The 17698-nt window shown below is 42.6% G+C and overlaps 2 protein-coding genes across 3 annotated transcripts in view; one reads left to right on the top strand and one right to left on the bottom strand.

Annotated features, from left to right (window-relative positions):
* Iswi (nucleosome-remodeling ATPase imitation SWI) overlaps window positions 1–13037 on the top strand; it is a 51655-nt gene extending 38618 nt beyond the window's left edge. For both annotated transcript variants that reach the window (XM_037428908.2, XM_037428910.2), the window contains exons 15-18: window positions 65–181; window positions 2947–3294; window positions 8691–8810; window positions 12659–13037. In XM_037428908.2, coding sequence (XP_037284805.1) covers window positions 65–181; window positions 2947–3294; window positions 8691–8810; window positions 12659–12718 — 645 coding nt within the window. In that variant the 3' untranslated portion in view covers window positions 12719–13037. The remainder of the gene's footprint in view (window positions 1–64; window positions 182–2946; window positions 3295–8690; window positions 8811–12658) is intronic.
* A 44-nt stretch (window positions 13038–13081) lies between these two features.
* LOC119177721 (juvenile hormone acid O-methyltransferase) lies at window positions 13082–17457 on the bottom strand. The gene is made up of 3 exons (XM_037428912.2): window positions 16732–17457; window positions 15106–15280; window positions 13082–13607 (listed from the first exon to the last, which is right to left on the bottom strand). The coding sequence occupies exons 1-3, from the start codon at window positions 17314–17316 to the stop codon at window positions 13429–13431; spliced, it is 939 nt and encodes a 312-aa protein (XP_037284809.1). The 5' UTR covers window positions 17317–17457; the 3' UTR covers window positions 13082–13428.
* Between the last annotated feature and the right edge of the window lie 241 nt (window positions 17458–17698).

Below are 17698 nucleotides of genomic sequence, written 5' to 3'. Positions count from 1 at the left end.
GTTCTGTGCTAGGTAAGTTTGCCTTGTGTCATCCTAACTTTAAATATTCTACATCTCTTTGTAGGGCTTCACTAACTGGGCTCGGCGAGACTTCAACCAGTTCATCAAAGCCAATGAAAAGTATGGCCGTGATGACATTGAGAGCATTGCCAGAGATGTTGAGGGAAAAACACCCGAGGAGGCAAGTGGCTTACATTGTTTCTACGAAAAGCCTTTGGGTTGGAAAAAATGTGCCAGCCCTGACCATTGTAACCTGTTTGTGTGTTGTCTAGTTTTGTTCAAGATAGCTTAAGCCTTTGATACTATGTAGATAATTGTGTATTCAAGATAGGTTAGTTAACCCTTTGACACGCTATGCACACAATTGTGTACACCACTCGTCTTTGCTATTTGTATCAAGTAGGGGCTCAGAAAGACCTATATATATATATAGAGCTTCGGATGCATTGAACCTCATGCATGATAAATTTGTCTTCATTTAGCAAGTTTCTGTATACTGTTGCATATTATCGCTTTGAAGGCACCACCACGTTTAACCAGTCACTCGGCATGACACTTTCTGTGGACTATGTGAAAAGTATAATTTTTCTTTGCTGAAAGTGGACGTACAGTAGGCTCTCAGCAAACAGAAATCTGCATACTTGCCAAGTCACCCGGATTAGCCGGGAGACTCCCGGATTTGGACCGTTTCTTTTGTTTGTACGGTTTTAATGAAAATCTCCCGGAAATCGAAATTTCTGTGCGTGATCTGACCGCATTGACAAAAAAGCAGCTCGATACGCTCCAGGCTTTTCTAACCTATCCCATTTTATTACGAATGAGTTTAAGAGGTGTTCATCACTGAGTAGAATCTCAGTGATGCGAAACCGCGGCAGATACGAATTCATAAAATTCCCCAGCCAAATTCCACTATGTCTATTGGGCCTAAATTCGAATGTTCCGAACACATTTCCTAATCGCGGCGGGTGATACGGACTTTAGTACAGAAATCGTCGAACGAAGGCCGAGAGCTGCGTACTCGAAGCTTCGGAAGTACGCGTGCGACCAGCGCTCGCACTGTCTTCTACAGTGTGTGTGATTGTGTTGCCACAACCGCTGTGGACGAAACCGTGGTCGCTCTTGACGCAATCATGTATGGCGACGACATAACTGACAGAGCCCCGAAAGTGTGCGCTCGACCAGTCAACGCAACACTGCTTTCCGCAAGCTGCGGACAAAACTGCGGCAGATACGATCGTAGATGGCATAAAACGACTTAGTTTTGAAGGCGCATTTTCGGCGTTCCTGTCAAAAGAAACTAGTAGTGATCAAAGCTTTGACCCGCGCTTTTGCGGCAGCCAGTTGGGCTGTCCCATCCATTCCCGTGTGTCCCAGGAAGACATACGCGAGTTGTTTTGAAAGAAATAGATTCTGCTAGCTGTGTTGATCCTTTGAGACTCTCACCTTAGTGGGAAATCCTACCCTCGTGTGTTCGGCCACTCCAAGCCACTATAAGTCCGCATCACTGATGTTGGTGCTCACGAATGAGACCCACCACCCTCTTGTTTATCGTGATGTTTTTTTGCTTGTTTGTCCATGGGTTTCTTTTTTGGTGCCCCCAAAAAATAGGGGCAAATAATTCATTGCACTATTCATTCTATAGCTACTTGGAAAACTTTAGCTACTTGGAATTCATTCTATAGCTACTTGGAAAACTGTTGCAGGGTCCCTTTAATGAATATATTGTCCTCAAATCGATTGATAAGTTCTTAAGCTTAAAGCTTGTTTTGCCGACTTTTACACTCTAGCTGTTATGAATAATGTTACGCATTTTACAAGGTATCACTTGCATCCTACCGAAAGTCAAATCCTGCTACTTCTCAAAGTTGTTTCGACTTCCTTTGAATGGAAAAAAAAATGAAGAAGGCTCATGCATAGAGGCCTTGTTTAAAGAAGAAAAACAATATTGGGCAGGTTAGTTAGGTCACAATAAATATGCCTATTTTTATTTATACGTCATGTATTCTCTTTGAATTTGATTCGAAATTATTTGACCAAAATTACTATCTGCTTTGAACGTAAAATTCATTATTCGCACAAGCCTACATGTTCAGCTCCTCAGTTAAGGGAATTCTTGTTAAATGGAGCATATTTTCCCGGTCCCTTCAGGTTCTGTTTACTGAGAGTCTTCTGTAATTAAAGGAAAACTTGCATTATATTTCTATCCTGAGATTTCAAACTATTTATGCCAAAGCAAGGTATTAATACCTTCTGAATGAATACCGTAAATACTTGCATATAATACGAAACTGAATATAATACGAGGCCAAATTTTAGAGGCGTGAAATGTAAAAAAAAAAAAAACTGTACCTGCGTATAAAACGGCGTAGGAAAGGTAACCGAAAACACATTTGTTGATCACACATCCGCCATGTCAATCGTTGTCGTCTTCAACTTAGCTTTCCTCGGGCATTTCCTTGTCAGACAAATCGTCAAATAGGTGCTTGTCTTCTGTGTCATTCAGGGCATTAGAGATGCCGCACATGAAGGAACGACGCACAAGGTCCTCTGAAATGCTTGCCCAAGCGTCCATGATACATTTACATAGCGTGGCCAGTGATGCCCGTTTCAGCCGCCCGGTGGACGTCACTGCAGGCTCACCTGAGTGCATCCACTCGGCGTAGCAACGCTTAACCGCATCCTTGAACGGCCTTGAACGTTAGTATTAGGGGGAAAAAACCTCGTATTATATGCAGGTATTTACAGTAGTTATTTAATTATACCTTAGTTAGGATTAGTTGTAAACACAGATCAATTAAGATATTGTGACATATTTTTGTTGCGATAAACTGTTGAGTGCCTTGAACTAACGTTGTAGTGATTTGACACATTTACCGACTGTTCTTCATAGGGGGCATAAAAAAGGGTTAAAAGTAGTTGAAAACATTTTGTTCACGCACTTTGCAGGTGATGGAGTACTCAGCCGTGTTCTGGGAACGCTGCCATGAGCTGCAGGACATAGAGCGGTTGATGGGTCAGATAGAGAAAGGGGAGGCACGCATTCAACGGCGAGCGTCCATCAAGCGTGCCCTGGAGGCCAAGATGAGCCGGTACCGGGCACCCTTTCACCAGCTGCGCATGGCTTACGGCACCAATAAAGGAAAGAACTACACCGAGGAGGAGGACCGCTTTCTCGTATGCATGTTGCACAAGCTGGGCTTTGACCGAGAAAACGTTTATGACGAGCTACGTGCTGCCATTCGTCAAGCGCCGCAGTTCCGTTTCGATTGGTTCATCAAGTCTCGAACGGCTGCTGTGAGTTTTGCTCCTTTTATCGTAGATACATATTTGTGGTATTAAGCAGAAATATGTGTCTGGGCTTGATTGGATCGCTTACTGTTCTGATATTGCTTGATAGTGCTGCTAAACTGTTTTCCTAGTGAAAGCCACTTAATGCTATTTTACTGCAGTTTTTTTCTGCACATTCGTAGACATCATATAGCTGCGGGCAACCGTCTTGTTATACATACTGGCACTGATTCGTACTAATTGCAGTTGTCCATGAATTTTACAGCTGCGAAGCGTTTTAGGGGCTCATCTTGTTGCCGTCCTCTGTTGTCATAGTGTGTAATGTAGTCACAGTCCATGATACAAACGGGTATGTGGCGCAGAAATTGGGGACATTTCAAGATAAGCATTCATTCTAAAAAGATGAGGCATGCAAATAAGCATATGGTGTGAATTTTTTTACATTGAAGGCTGGTTCAAGATCACAAGGATTGGGTGCGCCGTAGTTGTCCACAGCCGCCTGTGTTCATAACCACTATCACGTGAAATTAGAAAAAAAAACTAACTAACTAAATCCCAAGGACAGATTAGGATTCGAACACGAGTCCTCGGTGTGCCTGCCAAATATTTTACCACTGAGCCACGCCAGTGCCTAAAACTCCATTGCTAACTGGCCTTAGGCAAGCTTGATGTTGGGAAGAAAATCGTGTTAATGTCAGTAATAAAGCATTTTAAACAGCCAAGGAACAATCAGGCATCACACAATGCGTATTGCATAACGGGTGGGTCATTGAATGCTTCAATCTATTACAAAAGCTTCAGGCATAATTATTTATCTTCGTCAGCCAGATCATAAAAAAATTGCACAAAATTCCTTGCAAGTACGTAGTGGGTACCGCCCTTCTCCAAAGAATGATGAAGGATGGCATAGTTTTCGGGTGGCCCTACGTACAAAATTAAACCGTTAGTTCTATTAGAGCGAGAAGCGTTACGTTTGTGTTTGCGACTCCCCAGGTATGTCGCTATTAATGTCCTATATCAGGAAGCTCGCATACCAACTATTCTTTGCCGATTCCGTATCCTAACTGTACAAACATACTTGAAATTTTACGGCTTATCAGCGAGACGGTCTGCATATGCCTTTATTAGTGAACCCGACGCCTTCTTCCTCGCTCACTGGCCACGCTTTCGTACTCCCCAGATTATTTTTGTACAAAAGAAACTGGAAAGCATAAAGGTGGATATCAGATCGGTAATTGGAACCAAAGCATTAAATCACAATATTACGATAGAATGTGATGAAATTTTTCCCCCACTATCTAAGTTTCAATCTTCGAGTTACTTAAATGACAGGTTAGAAGATTACATAGCTCATGCGGAAATAAAGAACATAATAGCCACAGACGCTTCTGTGAATAAAGAAAAGGCAGCAGTAGGAATCGTCTCAGATTACCTCGGTTGGTCATTCTCGGTAAGACTACCAGACTTCACTCCGGTTTTCGAAGCTGAGCTCTTGGCTATTATTTTAGCGCTACGAAAACTTCCTTCAAACGAAGAGAGTGCAATGATAATTACTGATTCTCTTTCGCTGTGTACTACTCTCACAGCTTCAGAACAATCAAGAGCTCTAGCGACATTACAAACATTAGTTCCACCTCATGTGAAGTTCCTGAAGTTAGTCTGGGTCCCGGGACACTGTGGCATACGGTTGAATGAAATGGCCGATTCACTATCTCGAGCCACACTTGATGGCCCTGTGATCTCGGTACTACCAGAATCGGAACACATAGTGTCGATCAGATATAGAAAATTGGCTATTTATACGGATATGATGGAAAATATTACTAAATATACGGACTATCAGCACCTTACATATCCCTGGAAACCTCAGTGGAGTCAATCTAAAAAGTTAGAAGTTATTTTAACCAAATTTCGATGTCGTGTCCCTCCATTAAACTTTTACTTGCACAGAGCTGGTCTGGCGATATCCCCCCTGTGTCCATTTTGTGAAGAAACGGAAACAATAGAGCATTACTTTATAACATGTAAAAACTATTCATTAATTAGGAAAAGACTTTTAATTGTTCCGTTTCATGCAGTAGGATTAAATTTAACTGCAGATAATGTTCTAAGTTTCGGTGCCTTTAGCTTGGGACATTGCCACAGGAGCGTATTCGATGCTGTATGCAATTTCATTCGAGAATCAAAGCGCATGTCATAATAATGCCTGCTTAAATATATTTCTGACGACACTTGTCTAATTTTGAATGAAATTTGCATATTCATTTGATTGTGACCGGGTGAGATAAGCTCGATTGTCTGGTCTACTCAAAATTTCTGTCTTACACTGTAGTATTACCTCACCTTTACTCTTCTTGATTCAATCTTCAATTATTTGTTTAGTTTAATATTCTTTTTCTAGTTAATTATTCTTTTCTATTATATCATTAGTTTTTCATTTAGGATAAACCTTTTAGTAGATCTCATATAGGCTACTTCTAGATTTCATGGCCAATCCCCCATAGTGGGTATGTGCCAGTGCGAAGGGGCAACAACAACAACAACAAAGAACGCCTTCCTAGCACATACAAATTATGATTTGTGGCATAGTGGGCACCCTGCAAGTGTGCTTGTAGCAGTTACCCAAAGGGTGTTAACAAGGGCTTTGAAAGGCCGCTCTGAGCTTTTGCTGTGACTGTGCTGCGCGTTCCGTGCATGCCTGGCAGTTTATTCGTGTCTCCGTGTTTGCATGCCTCGTCTTTTTTAGAATGTGTATGTAAATCCCACTGCTCGCCGCTGATCTGCTGAAAGTGAAGAAAGCAACAGTTAGCCAAGCAAGTAGCTGAAGACATTAGTGGTGCTGAAACATTCTTCCCTACGTGTCATGAGAAACTCAAATCGAGCGTGTAGGGAAGAAGAAAAAAATAAAGAAAAGCGCTTCATGCTTTGCGCCTCGCGTTAGTGTATCTGAAATACCCTCCACGTACATTCATTGCTCCTCCCCAGTTTATTGGTCACACGTGAACTTGTGTGCCTAATTAGAATGTTTTATTTTGAGTTGTTGGTAATTCATCAGACTTCTCCAGCTTGCTTGAAACATTTGGTTTTCTGAGTCCTAGTACACCTCTTTATAAGAGGCATGCACCAGGCAGCAATTCTTGTCTCTTGTACGAGATCTCTCTTACAAGCAGGGTTCCTCCTATGCATTTTCTTATCAACCTGTATTTTACAGTAGACACACTAGTGTCTGTTATACCAAAATTTATCTCTTGTACAATAATACCTTGTTAACTTGAAGTCGTAAAAATCAGAGAAAATTTTTAGATAAACCGATTTTCGAGATAAGCAAAGTTGCGATAATCGCTGGGAAAAATGAGCACTTTTGAGAAAAATCACTGCTACTTACCAGCTCTTCAGCGGCAGTTTTATAATTTTTCTTCTCATGCATACAAGAGACTTTAACCGGCTGGGTTTTGCCAAAACAACGACTGCTGCAACCAAGTCCGTGTGCCCAATTTGCAAGGCCAGAGCGTCTGCCTTCTCCATCATTATTGCTGTGGTGACGGGAAGGTTGGCTGCTCTGGCATTTCGCAGCCATACCATCAACGCGGCTTCAATGTGTGGGAACTTCAACCCTCGAACCCGCTTTCGCTGGCTGGAGAAGCTCTGCTGAAATCCATCTGGCACCTTCTGCTTGTTTTTCAGCACCGTCGAAAATGTAGACAAAGGGATGCCAAATTCCTGCACGATGCTCAGTTTTGTTCGGCCTCCTTTTTCCACTTCCTGAATTAGGGCAACCTTGTTTTATAGCGTTAGCGACTTGCACTGCTTTGATGCCATGCTTGCCTCACTCACCCCCAAGTTGCCGCTCCTCACAGTCAGCGAAAAATCTGTACCACTCAGTTTGCACAAACGAACGGAAATCACACCTCAGGGAAAATCACGAGCACTGCACTCACATTCGGCTAAAAATCCGTACCGCTCGGTTCGTGCAGATGAATGGAAATCACACCTCAGGGAAAATCACGAGCACTGCACTCACATTCAGCTAAAAATCCGTACAGTTCGGTTCGTGCAGATGAATGGAAATCGCACCTCAGGGAAAATCATGAGCACTGCACTCACAGTCAGTGAAAAATCCGTACCATGTAGTTTGCGCAAATAAATGAAAATCACAGCCAAAGAAAAATCATGTGCACTGCACAAAGCGAACGAGACAAACTTCGCCAAGTGGGGGCAGAGAGGGCGTCCCTGCTGCATTACATGCTTGACAAAGTTGATATGTTGCTGGGCTGAGGCTTCGTGCACTTCACGTTTGCAGAAAGCACTGGCGTAGTGGCAGGCGCGGCTAAATAAGGAAAAAAAAAAAAATAAATGGACTTCAGGCGTGGCAGCATCCTGTGAATCATGTCAAATGGTTCGCCTGTGGAATTTTCGTTCCGCTTCCAGTCAAGCTTTTGACTGATTCGCAATCTGACCCAAAAACACTTCGAGATAAAGGGAAAAATATACATAGCCTGTATAGAAAAATGTTTGGTGCCATGGAAAATTTTGACTTAGCCGTTTATCGAGATATGCGTGTTCAAGTTAACAAGGTGTTACTGTTTCGATATCTGTTATAAAGGGGTTTGGCTGTATTGAATTATTACCTTGACATGATGAAACAGCATGCAGCATAATAAATGAGAAGTGGGGACTTTTAAGTTTTCAAGTAGGAAACTCAGCTTAATGCGAGCTCCATCGCAATGAAATTTTACTTCCTCTTCACCAACAAAATCTTTAATTACAGTGGGTAGTGATGCTGTATTTAATGAGTTGTGCCAAGCTGCAGAGAATATAATACAAATGTGATTGGCATGCTAAGTGGAGGCAGGAGCAAGTTTATTCCAAATGGTTATTTCTGCATGTGCTAGCATGCAGCAAGAAAGTTTGTTATAACAGAGGACCTTTCAAACAAGCATCGAATCCGTCAAATGTTCAATGGCCAGTCGTCAAACTTCATAATGCTTAGGTTGTACAAAAGTTGCGAAAAAAGTTACAACTGAAGCGGGGTTATTTCGCAGTCACGATTGCCCAAGTTGTTGATGTCACTTATTTTTTTGCGGGCAAGAAAAGCAAATGCCTGATATCCAGCTTTCTTTGCTTTATCACCTGCCAAGTTGAACATTAAGCTGTTGAAAAATGTATTATAAATTTGTAACCAGGTATTGATCTTCTACTTGGACAGTAATGACGTGTGACATGATATTTTGCGAGCATAGCATTACGTGTCACAATGTCCATGGTGATTTATTTTGCCTTCGTGAGGTTGTAGGCTGCATTGTTGGTTGCATCTGAGCAGAGTTCTGATTGGACTGTATTGCTAGGGAGAGAGAGTGTCAAGATGATGAGCATGTTCTCCTTTGACTGGTGTACATGTGCAGGAGCTGCAGCGACGATGTAACACACTCATTACCCTCATTGAACGAGAAAACCAAGAACTGGAGGAGAAGGAAAAGGCGGAGAGGAAGCGAAGAGGTGGTGGCCGTCCTAGCACACCCAAGGTTTGTGTGGTCCTTTCTAGCTGCATTCTACCCTCGTTACAACAGACCATCATAATCCGGCGAGATGAGTCTGTGTATCTGAAGTCTGTAATAACCAAACTTTGCAGTGCAAAGAGGAGGGGGAGGGGGTGCGCTAATCACCGTGTGGTGATCCTTTAGACTTTGCTCAGCAGTATGGGGCAGGCTAGGTCCGCTGGTGCATGATTAATTTATTCGACAACATAGTTACAAAATACTTGAAATCAATCACCACAAGAAGTTATTAAGAAAATTGCAGCACAAATTCCAATTTATGAGCAAGTGCTGTGACAGTAGGTGCGGGAGCGCTATGGGGCCCATGCACAGCAGCAAAGTTTAGCCCGAAATACCTAGTGTTTCTGCAGGCCTTTACAGCCGCTTCTGTGTTATCAGCTTGGAATAAATTATTTCTCATTTGTGCAACCAGGAAAGCATATTTGCTTTCCCGTTTGCTTTCCGCCTGTCGACCGCTGAGAGCTGTTGCACCCGCCCAAACTACACGGCTTGCTGGACGATCTAAAGTTGGTGTGAGAGTTCTCAACTGAGCAGCACCAAGCCACCTCCTACATTAAAATTCTAATATTACAGTGGAATGGACCTGATTGGAGCACCAGAACGCCTTACTTTCAAAACTGTTGCAATGTCTAACAGTGTTGGTGCAATGAGTGAAGAACATCTAACACAAAATGCCAAAACGCAACCTTTTTTATTTACAATTAGCTCAAAAAGAAAGTTGTGATAAGACATTCGCGAGCATGCTTGAGCGGTGATGCAATCACTTTGCACTGCATGCTGGTTAGCTGCTACACTTTAACACTTTGAACCATTGGCGTAACCAGTCTTCTCTCAGACTAGCTTGGCTAGAGGCTTGACTTGGTCGGAAGCTACCAATGTTGTCAGTGACAGTCTGAAATTGCCATGTCTTTAGCATGCAGAGAGTGGTGTGATCAAGTCTGCTGCCATTCCACATCAGCACTGCAAAAGCACGCTGTATGCACCCAGTTTTGAAGGAAAATGCTGCTAATTTTGTCCATTGTAGCCGATTGTCGTATCGCGGTCCCTTGAAAGTGAACTTGGCTCCAATAATTTAATAATACACAGACCAAACTTAGGTTGAATAATGGTCTGTTGTATCCAAAAGTCTGATGTACACAGGTCCATTACACTGAATGTAGACTGTATCATTTATTTAGGGTCCTCTGGAGGACCTCCAAAAGATTGGTGCTGTTCCGATGTAAACTCCGTTTGCATTGGACATGAACCAGTGTCAATTTTCACAGTTTCCAACTCTGGCAGAACATTTGCTTCTATTTGAGTTATACAAGATTAAATATTTTATATATCTGATATTTATGAGCAACCACAGCAGAACCTAAAGGTTTTCTTCCAGAGAAATCGGGGGTGGAACAGCTGCATCATTGTCTGCCAAACTTGTTTACCTGTGCCATCCTGTTCTGAACTGCCCCTTCTGCACCAAAAACGTTCATCTGCATCATACTGCGCTGCAGCACCCGAATATAGCTACATGGTGCGACAGCTATTAAGTCCCATGCCAAAAAACGAGGCTAAAACATTGTGTTTTCGGTTTTCTTGTGAAACTGTTACAGTCTTGGTTTTATCAAGGCTTTGATTGCTCGAGCACCAGCTGTGAACTTTACTTTGAGGGCGTAGTTGAGATCGTTAGCACGTTCCGACTCGGCAGGCATCATTGCGAATGGCTCGTGGATCCTTTCAAGTGCTGTGCTTTTAATGCGAAGAGACTGCGGAAAGGGCATCTCTCTCTGGCGTGGCTATATTTTCTTATACCAGTGTTTCGAAGAGTTACGCGATATGGCATCTAAAGATCTGCTAGCCTTAGTTCATATAACATTATAATTTGTTGATATAGCATTCATTGCTTTACCATAGCGGCAGAACTGTGTTTTTTTATATAACCTGATGCCAGGGCTCAGATAAGAAAGAGCTTTATCGCAAAAGTGAAACAATAAATGTGATGGCTGCAAATTTTGAATTCGACCTCACGTGACTCTACAAAACGCTGGTGTAAAAAAGCACGGCCACTCACCCCAAGGTGAGCAGCACATCACGAAGAAGTGTATGTGCGCTGCCCGCTCATGGCTGCCGAGCTATGGTCCCTGGAATAGCTGAGCTAGAGCACACGCCAGCAATTGCGACTGCACCATTAGAAGCAGGGTTCACAGTTGCTGCTTCGGCGACTTTCCTTCTCGCATCTTTTCATGCTCGTTGAACCGTGTGGTGTATTTCCTGTCTGCTTTGACATCAGGCCTCTCAAGTGGGGTGATGTCATCGCATATGCCCTTTAATTGATAGAGAAGAGCTGACTCGTTCGATCTCTGCTTCAGCCGTGTTCGTCACCCCCTCTTGCGTGCTTTCATTCGCGGGTAAAAATATTATGCACGGAAGTATGTTATAAATTTGGACTTCATATGGCACATGATGACAATGGCAACAGCAAAAACTCGTTAAGGGGGACTGCAAATGCATTAAGGCTATTGCACAACTTAGCTTATTGTTTGAAAAATGCAGCGTTGCTCTAATGTTGCTTTACAAGTGTTGTGTAACGGGGCTTCATCTGCTCTGAAGGTTCTTTATGACTCCTCCGAATTTGATAAAAAAGGCCTTTTTGGCTGCTCCAATCCTGCTACAAAAGGCACTTTTTCCTGCTCCAGGGACTACTTCCAAACCCATGTAGCCTGTTTCACCGCTGAGTGTGATGAAATGGCTTGGTATTTTGTTCAGGCATTCACTGAGGCAAACTGTATTGTTCGAGTACTTTTCAGACTGTCTAGTTAGCGCAAAAGCTTTCTTTAATTTTGCTCATACATTTTGTCATCATTGCATGTGTGCAACATTTCTTCTTGTTATTCTCTGGCCCCAATATGAAATGTATTGCAACCACTAAAACACAGCAAAATCTTCGTTGGGTGCTTACCACTAAAACTGTCATTGCCGTGTCTTAGCTCCATTACCAGTTTCCATTCAATTAACTTTCCTTTCTTGTTTTATTGTGCAAAGGAGACATTGCCATGCTTCCAGCTTGTTTAACTGCAATGCGATGAGCAGAATTTCTTGATCTTTTTTTTCTGAGACTATTATAGTACTATAATCTATCAGAACTTGAGGCAACAGCATTTCCACCTCAAAGGCACAGAAGCCTGTACCAATGAGCATATACTCTAAAATGACATTGTAAAGCCACGCAGTCAGTGACCTTGCCTTTGGAGAACATTTCCAAGTACATGAGCAGAACTGTATCTTTAGTTTCAAAGGCAGCTGCACTACTTCAGTAATTTTAAGAGCCATCTTCGACCAAGCGATGGCATCATGTAATGATGTCACTGATAATGTCAGCTTTTGGTACCATTCACGTTCATGCACCAGATGATCAAAAAATCTGGCTGCATGCCAGATTTTTTTTTAATATTTTTGTGAGAAATATGTGGCTTTTCAGTGATGCCTCTGCAAGAACTTCCCTTTACCCTAAGCATATTGGTAGAGTTGAACCTTAAATCACAGATGTTTTATTATTTCACTTAGAATGAGCGGAACCTTGGGAGTTATCTAGCACTTTTGTGTTAAAAATGTTTTCATGAACCATTACCATTCTTGTGCTGCATTTTCTGGTGAAATATTTCTGCATGTTGAAAAATTGGCTGCAGTGTTTATGCTAAACAGTGCATGAATGAATTTTGTTCTGCATATGCCAGCCATCACATACTATGGTGCACCAGTGCTACTGCAAGTGAAAGCACGTGGCTGTGGCAGTCTGTGTTTTGTGCGATATTCACCATATGTTGTCCATCCTACAGGGAAAACGCAAGATGGATGGAATTTCAGAAGGCCGAAAGAAGAAGCGGAAGACACAGTAACGGACAGTTTCTGATCACTATTCCATCTAGTAATGTGAAGATCCATGTAAATATAGTTTATAAGGACATCTTTGTTTCCCTCTGTGAATTTCTTTGTATTGTCCATGCCTAAATCGTAGCCATCATTGCATTTTATAACATGTAGCTCTGTTGGCTGCACGTCGTCACCTGGCTTTTGATTTTTTTCTCTGTATATTTATTATGGCCAATGTGCTCTTATTATATCGGTCAGTGGACTTGGCTGGGACGCAAAATTGCCCATTCCAAACTTGCATGCTATGTCACAATAAATGTCTGTTCTTAAATATCATTCATACAACATGTGTGTCGCTTCTTTCACTCGCACTGACATCATACTATAAGGATCTTTGGAACACTTTTATTGAAACCGAAAACATACAAACAGGACTTATTGAAAAGCCTGTCTAGTTCTACAGTAGCATTACATTTTTGGCTCCAGGAAACATTGTTGCTCTTTTAACCAACAGCAGTGCTTTTACTGTATGTAATTGGAGGGATAGCCATACATTATTATGAAATGCAATTAAGTATAAAACACTTATGTATGAACTTTACATAAGCTTGCAAAGCTGACAGTGGAGCATAGTACAAGAGTTAATGCCAGACTTGCAGTTGCATTAATAGTTTTGACGTCTTGTATATATCTTTAGCATTAGCAAAGGCAGAATTGATGTTGCCTGTACAAAGGATTAAAGTAACTCTGGCCGTCTGGCTAGGACAAGCACATATTTTACTATCCAAGTGTATGTGCCATCTTTGTTCTTCTTCATCTTCTTTAGTGCAGCCTTTGCGAGTTCACGAACAAATGTTGGCCGTTTGGTGTCTGGTATGAGTTGAATGGGCTTTGCAAACATTGTCTCAAGGAATTCTGTTGAGAAAGAAAAAGAAAGAAAGCATGAGCTGTGATTTGTCCAGCATTCAGAGAACCTTACAAACTGGTGTTTTAGTTAAGCTTGAAAACATCCGTGTTAGTGTGCTACAGTTGATTTAGGCACCACACCACAAAGAAAGATCCAATTATTGTACATTATACATTAACACAAGTGCTTCCTGAATTATCACCCCAGAAACCACTCTAAACAGGAAATTTAAAATTCTACTTCAATTGCATGCAAGAAGGTGGGGATAGTAAAATAATTTTGACAAGCTGGGGTTATTGCTGATTTAATTTTCACACACCATCACAGTAGTGAAAAATTTTGAGATTTTTATATTGGAATCATGATCAAATGCATGTAAAAGTAGGGAATTGTAAAATAATTTTGAGAAGCTGGGGTTCTTTTAATGGCTATATATACACAAGTGTTCTTGCATTTCATTTCGATTGCCATTACACAGTGTAAATGTCGGTAGCATTAGTTTTACAGTGAACTGCACTAATTATTGAGGAATGCCATAAAAGCCATCCATCCGATTTCTGCAGTATTAATTCGGCTGAGGGATGAAAAGTGGAGAGTGCAAAGTTGTGAACAGAGCTGGGTACTAATTTAAACTACGTCAGCATAATGGAATACATTTAAATGCTGTATTTCATTTAATTTAGTTCCATGAATATCATCATTATCTGCCTGACCGCACCCACTGCAGAGCTAAGGTCTCTCCCATGATCTGCCAATCAACACGCTGCCACTTTATATCCACCAACTTCTTAATGCCATCTGCCCACCTAACTTTCTGTATCCCCTTAAACTGCTTGCCTTCGCTGATAATCCAGTTAGTTACCCTTAATGACCAGTGGTTATCCTACCTACACGTTACGTGCCCGGCCCATGTCCATTTCTTCTTGAATTCAACTGTGATATCTTTAACCCTGATTTGTTCCCTGACCCACTCTGCTCTCTTTTTGTCTCTTAAGGTTACCTCTATCATTTTCATGAGAAGGAGAGCCATCCAGAGCACTAGGCTAGGCTAAGCTCGTAAGGTCAGAAGTTCGAATCTTCCACCTTTTTTTTGTTCTTTTTAGTTATTTTTCTAATCCCCCGAAAGACAGAGTTTGCAACAATTAAGAGGAAACCAAGCAAGCTGCTAGTAATGTGAAGTTGACGACTGATAAGCAGTTACAGCGCTAAGAGAGTGCGAAGGAACCCCTACTACTGAGAGGTGGAGCATCAGCCTAGCAGGCAAAAAGGTCCGTGGTTCAAATGCCGGTGCCGGGCAATTCCCAACCGTATGAATAATACAAATGGATTCAACTTACCACATCCATCCTAAAATTAAATCATTAATACGACAGCTTTGTAAACTTTCTAATCACTATGCATTTGCTGTGGTTGGAGCACGCACTAAATATATTTAGAGCCCCTATTTTATCCAGAAAACAGGCTGTAAAGTTGGTTTGTTGCTCTGAGGGATCATGTTAAACTTACCTTTATATTCTGCAGTTGATGCAAAGTTGTATTTAAATTCCAGTTGCTTAGTCTTCAACACTTCATAGCCGACTTGTTCTAGGAGGGCCGAATATATGCGATCTGCTTGCGGGTGATGGAACCACAGACGGTTGAAGTTCTTATCAGCCATGTCTGCAACCAGCTCAGGAATTGTCTGTCAAGGCAGTTTAAATGCTTCATGAGTATGAGTATTCTCAGATTGTTGCCAAATACAATCATGCATGTATCTTGAGCTGGAATACACTCGTTTGAAATCATCGGCAGAAAGAAAGCCAAAAATATTAACAGTAATCAAACAATGTTGCGGGAGCCAATGTATTAACTAGGGGGTTCCTTTTTGCTAAAAGAAAAAAGATCCCCCTTATTAAAAAGTTGCCTTCAGCTGCTCTGAGAGGTTCTTCAGCAGGCCCGGTACACGATTGTAAAAAGAAGCTTTGGGTTCAGTTAGTTGGAGAAGCAGTTTCACCCATGTGCCCACATCTCTCAGTACCATTAGCAAGGCAGCTATTTCTAGTTTCATTCGTTCATCCTGTTGCTGTTAAGGACTAATTAGTTGAACTTATAAAACTTTTCTAATTTACAAGTGTTCTTCAATTTTGAGACCTACTAAAGCACAGTCCTGACCATGGAGGAAGAAAAAAGAAAGGAGGGAGTATTACGACACATGAGTTGGATCCCACCGTGTCGGCCCAACATGTAACCAAAACGTCAGAGCGTGCGGTAGGCTTTGGTACTCTTGGTAGTGTTCCATTTTCAACTTTCTGTGTGAGCTGGCCAGTCTGCACTAAAGAAGTGCATTTCAATGAAAAGCTACCGGGTGCCACACCTCGAAGTCTCAGCAAGCCACATTGCTTGTGTAATCTTGCACAAAAGGTTGCGTGTTGGGCCAACACCACTGGCTTCAAAAGGAGTTGTCTTATAAAGGCTGTCGGAATGATGTCATGCTCCCTCCTTTTTCTTCCCTCCATGGTCCTGACAATATATTTGCCATTTATGTCTGTTCCATATGGTGGACCTGATTTCTGAAAAGCCATGTGTTAGGATCGAGTCATGCTGGTTGTCCCAATGGTTACAGAAATCACTTGTATGCACAAAACAGGAACACAACCTAGAGGCTCTGTCGTGTTGTAATGTCCTGCAACTGCTATGTTTTGGAGGAAGCCCACTGTCTAGCTGTGGCCTTGGCCATAGATTTCTTGCGCATGTGCTATTTCCAGTGAGTGCTTATGGTCTTGAGGAGTTTTTTTATGGTATTAATGCGCTTTTCACATTAGTAGCAAGTATAAGCTGCTGCTGGCTTTAATGTTTTTGTAACCTCCGTCAGCAGCCTAGGGAGCATTGCATAGCAAGAAAGAGAGAATAAATTGAGAGAAAGGCAGGGAGGTCAACCCTAAGTATTTGAATGCGTACTGATGCATGTAGTGCATATGGCGTGCACCCCAAATGTTCTTTTCTATGTGAAAGCTATGTTACACTTTGAATTCCACTGTGCAGTTCAAGCAGTGTTACACGCGCACATGTATGAAAGCTTGTGTAAAATTATTGGTTATCCAACTTTCCTCAAATATTTCTTCAGCATGAAGAATGCACATGCGAGTGACTTGCCTCGAAATACTTGGTCCACGTTGAGGATTGTATCACTTTAACAACCGCTGAATGAAGATCGGTAGGCTTTGCCGCAGGCACTGCGATAAAGCATCGACCGCCTGGCCTCAGACACCACATTAAATTCCTGAGTGCTTTGGGCTGATCCTTCACAAAGAGCAGCGCGTGCGACGAGAATAACCAGTCAAAACGGCCGCCCCATTTAAGTTCGAATGTGTTCAAGTCTTCAACGTTGGCCGTGGCGAAGTCTGTCTTCTCGTCGGCGTGCACAGAAAAAGCGTAGTCGATGGCATCCTGGTTGGTGTCTATGCCCAGAACGCCGCGAATGAGCAGCGGAGCCAGGCGGTCGGAGAGTTGCCTCGTAGTGTCGCCGCACCCGCAGCCAATTTCGAGGACCAGGGCCTGCTGCCAGTCGCTGTCTTTGGTCAGGTTGGCGCACTCGGCAAGTAGGCACTCCTGAAGCGCGCACATGTAGCCGCTCTCGACATTGCTGCCCTCGGTGTAGAGGCTGTTGATGGAGCTGTTTTTGCTCACGCTTCGCGATTTGGGTTGCTGAAGTGTTTCGACCGTGAGTGAGGATGCCATGGCGAAGCAACGTGAGGTCGATCACTTCCGGGGGTTGCCTCGGCAGTGGCAGAAAGTGTTTGGAGTGGGTGGAGGGATGACGGCTCGTCTATTCTGGGTTGAGACCGTGGTCCTCGCTCGGCGCGCTATTTTGGGAAGGCACTGACTGTCATGAGAGGGTCTGGCAGTTATTGGCTGGGTAAGCCGCTAACTGCGGGTGAATGCGACTAGTTTCGTCGGTGGCTGCGACGCAATTTGAGTTTGTGACGCGAAAATGTGATACAATTTGTCCACAGATACAAACAAAAACCCCGCATGTTTCGAAATCGAAACCGAAAGTAATAGAGGCTTTAAGCATGACTCCAAGTACCAAAACAATGTGACACCGTTTATGACGTACAAC

Source organism: Rhipicephalus microplus, chromosome 2 (genome assembly GCF_043290135.1).
Source record: "Rhipicephalus microplus isolate Deutch F79 chromosome 2, USDA_Rmic, whole genome shotgun sequence".
Lineage (NCBI taxonomy): Eukaryota > Metazoa > Arthropoda > Arachnida > Ixodida > Ixodidae > Rhipicephalus > Rhipicephalus microplus.
Note: the sequence above shows the minus strand (reverse complement) of the source record. Positions and strands in the feature narration are given on the sequence as shown.

What these genes read in the sequence shown, in the direction of transcription:
- LOC119177721 (XM_037428912.2), bottom strand. Translation starts at nt 17,316, where the DNA reads ATGGCATCCTCACTCACGGTCGAAACACTTCAGCAACCCAAATCGCGA. An exon ending in CGTGGACCAAGTATTTCGAG is followed by an intron (nt 15,281 to 16,731) that starts GCAAGTCACTCG and finishes CTGCCTTGACAG; the next exon opens with ACAATTCCTGAGCTGGTTGC. An exon ending in ATCAACTGCAGAATATAAAG is followed by an intron (nt 13,608 to 15,105) that starts GTAAGTTTAACA and finishes CTTTCTCAACAG; the next exon opens with AATTCCTTGAGACAATGTTT.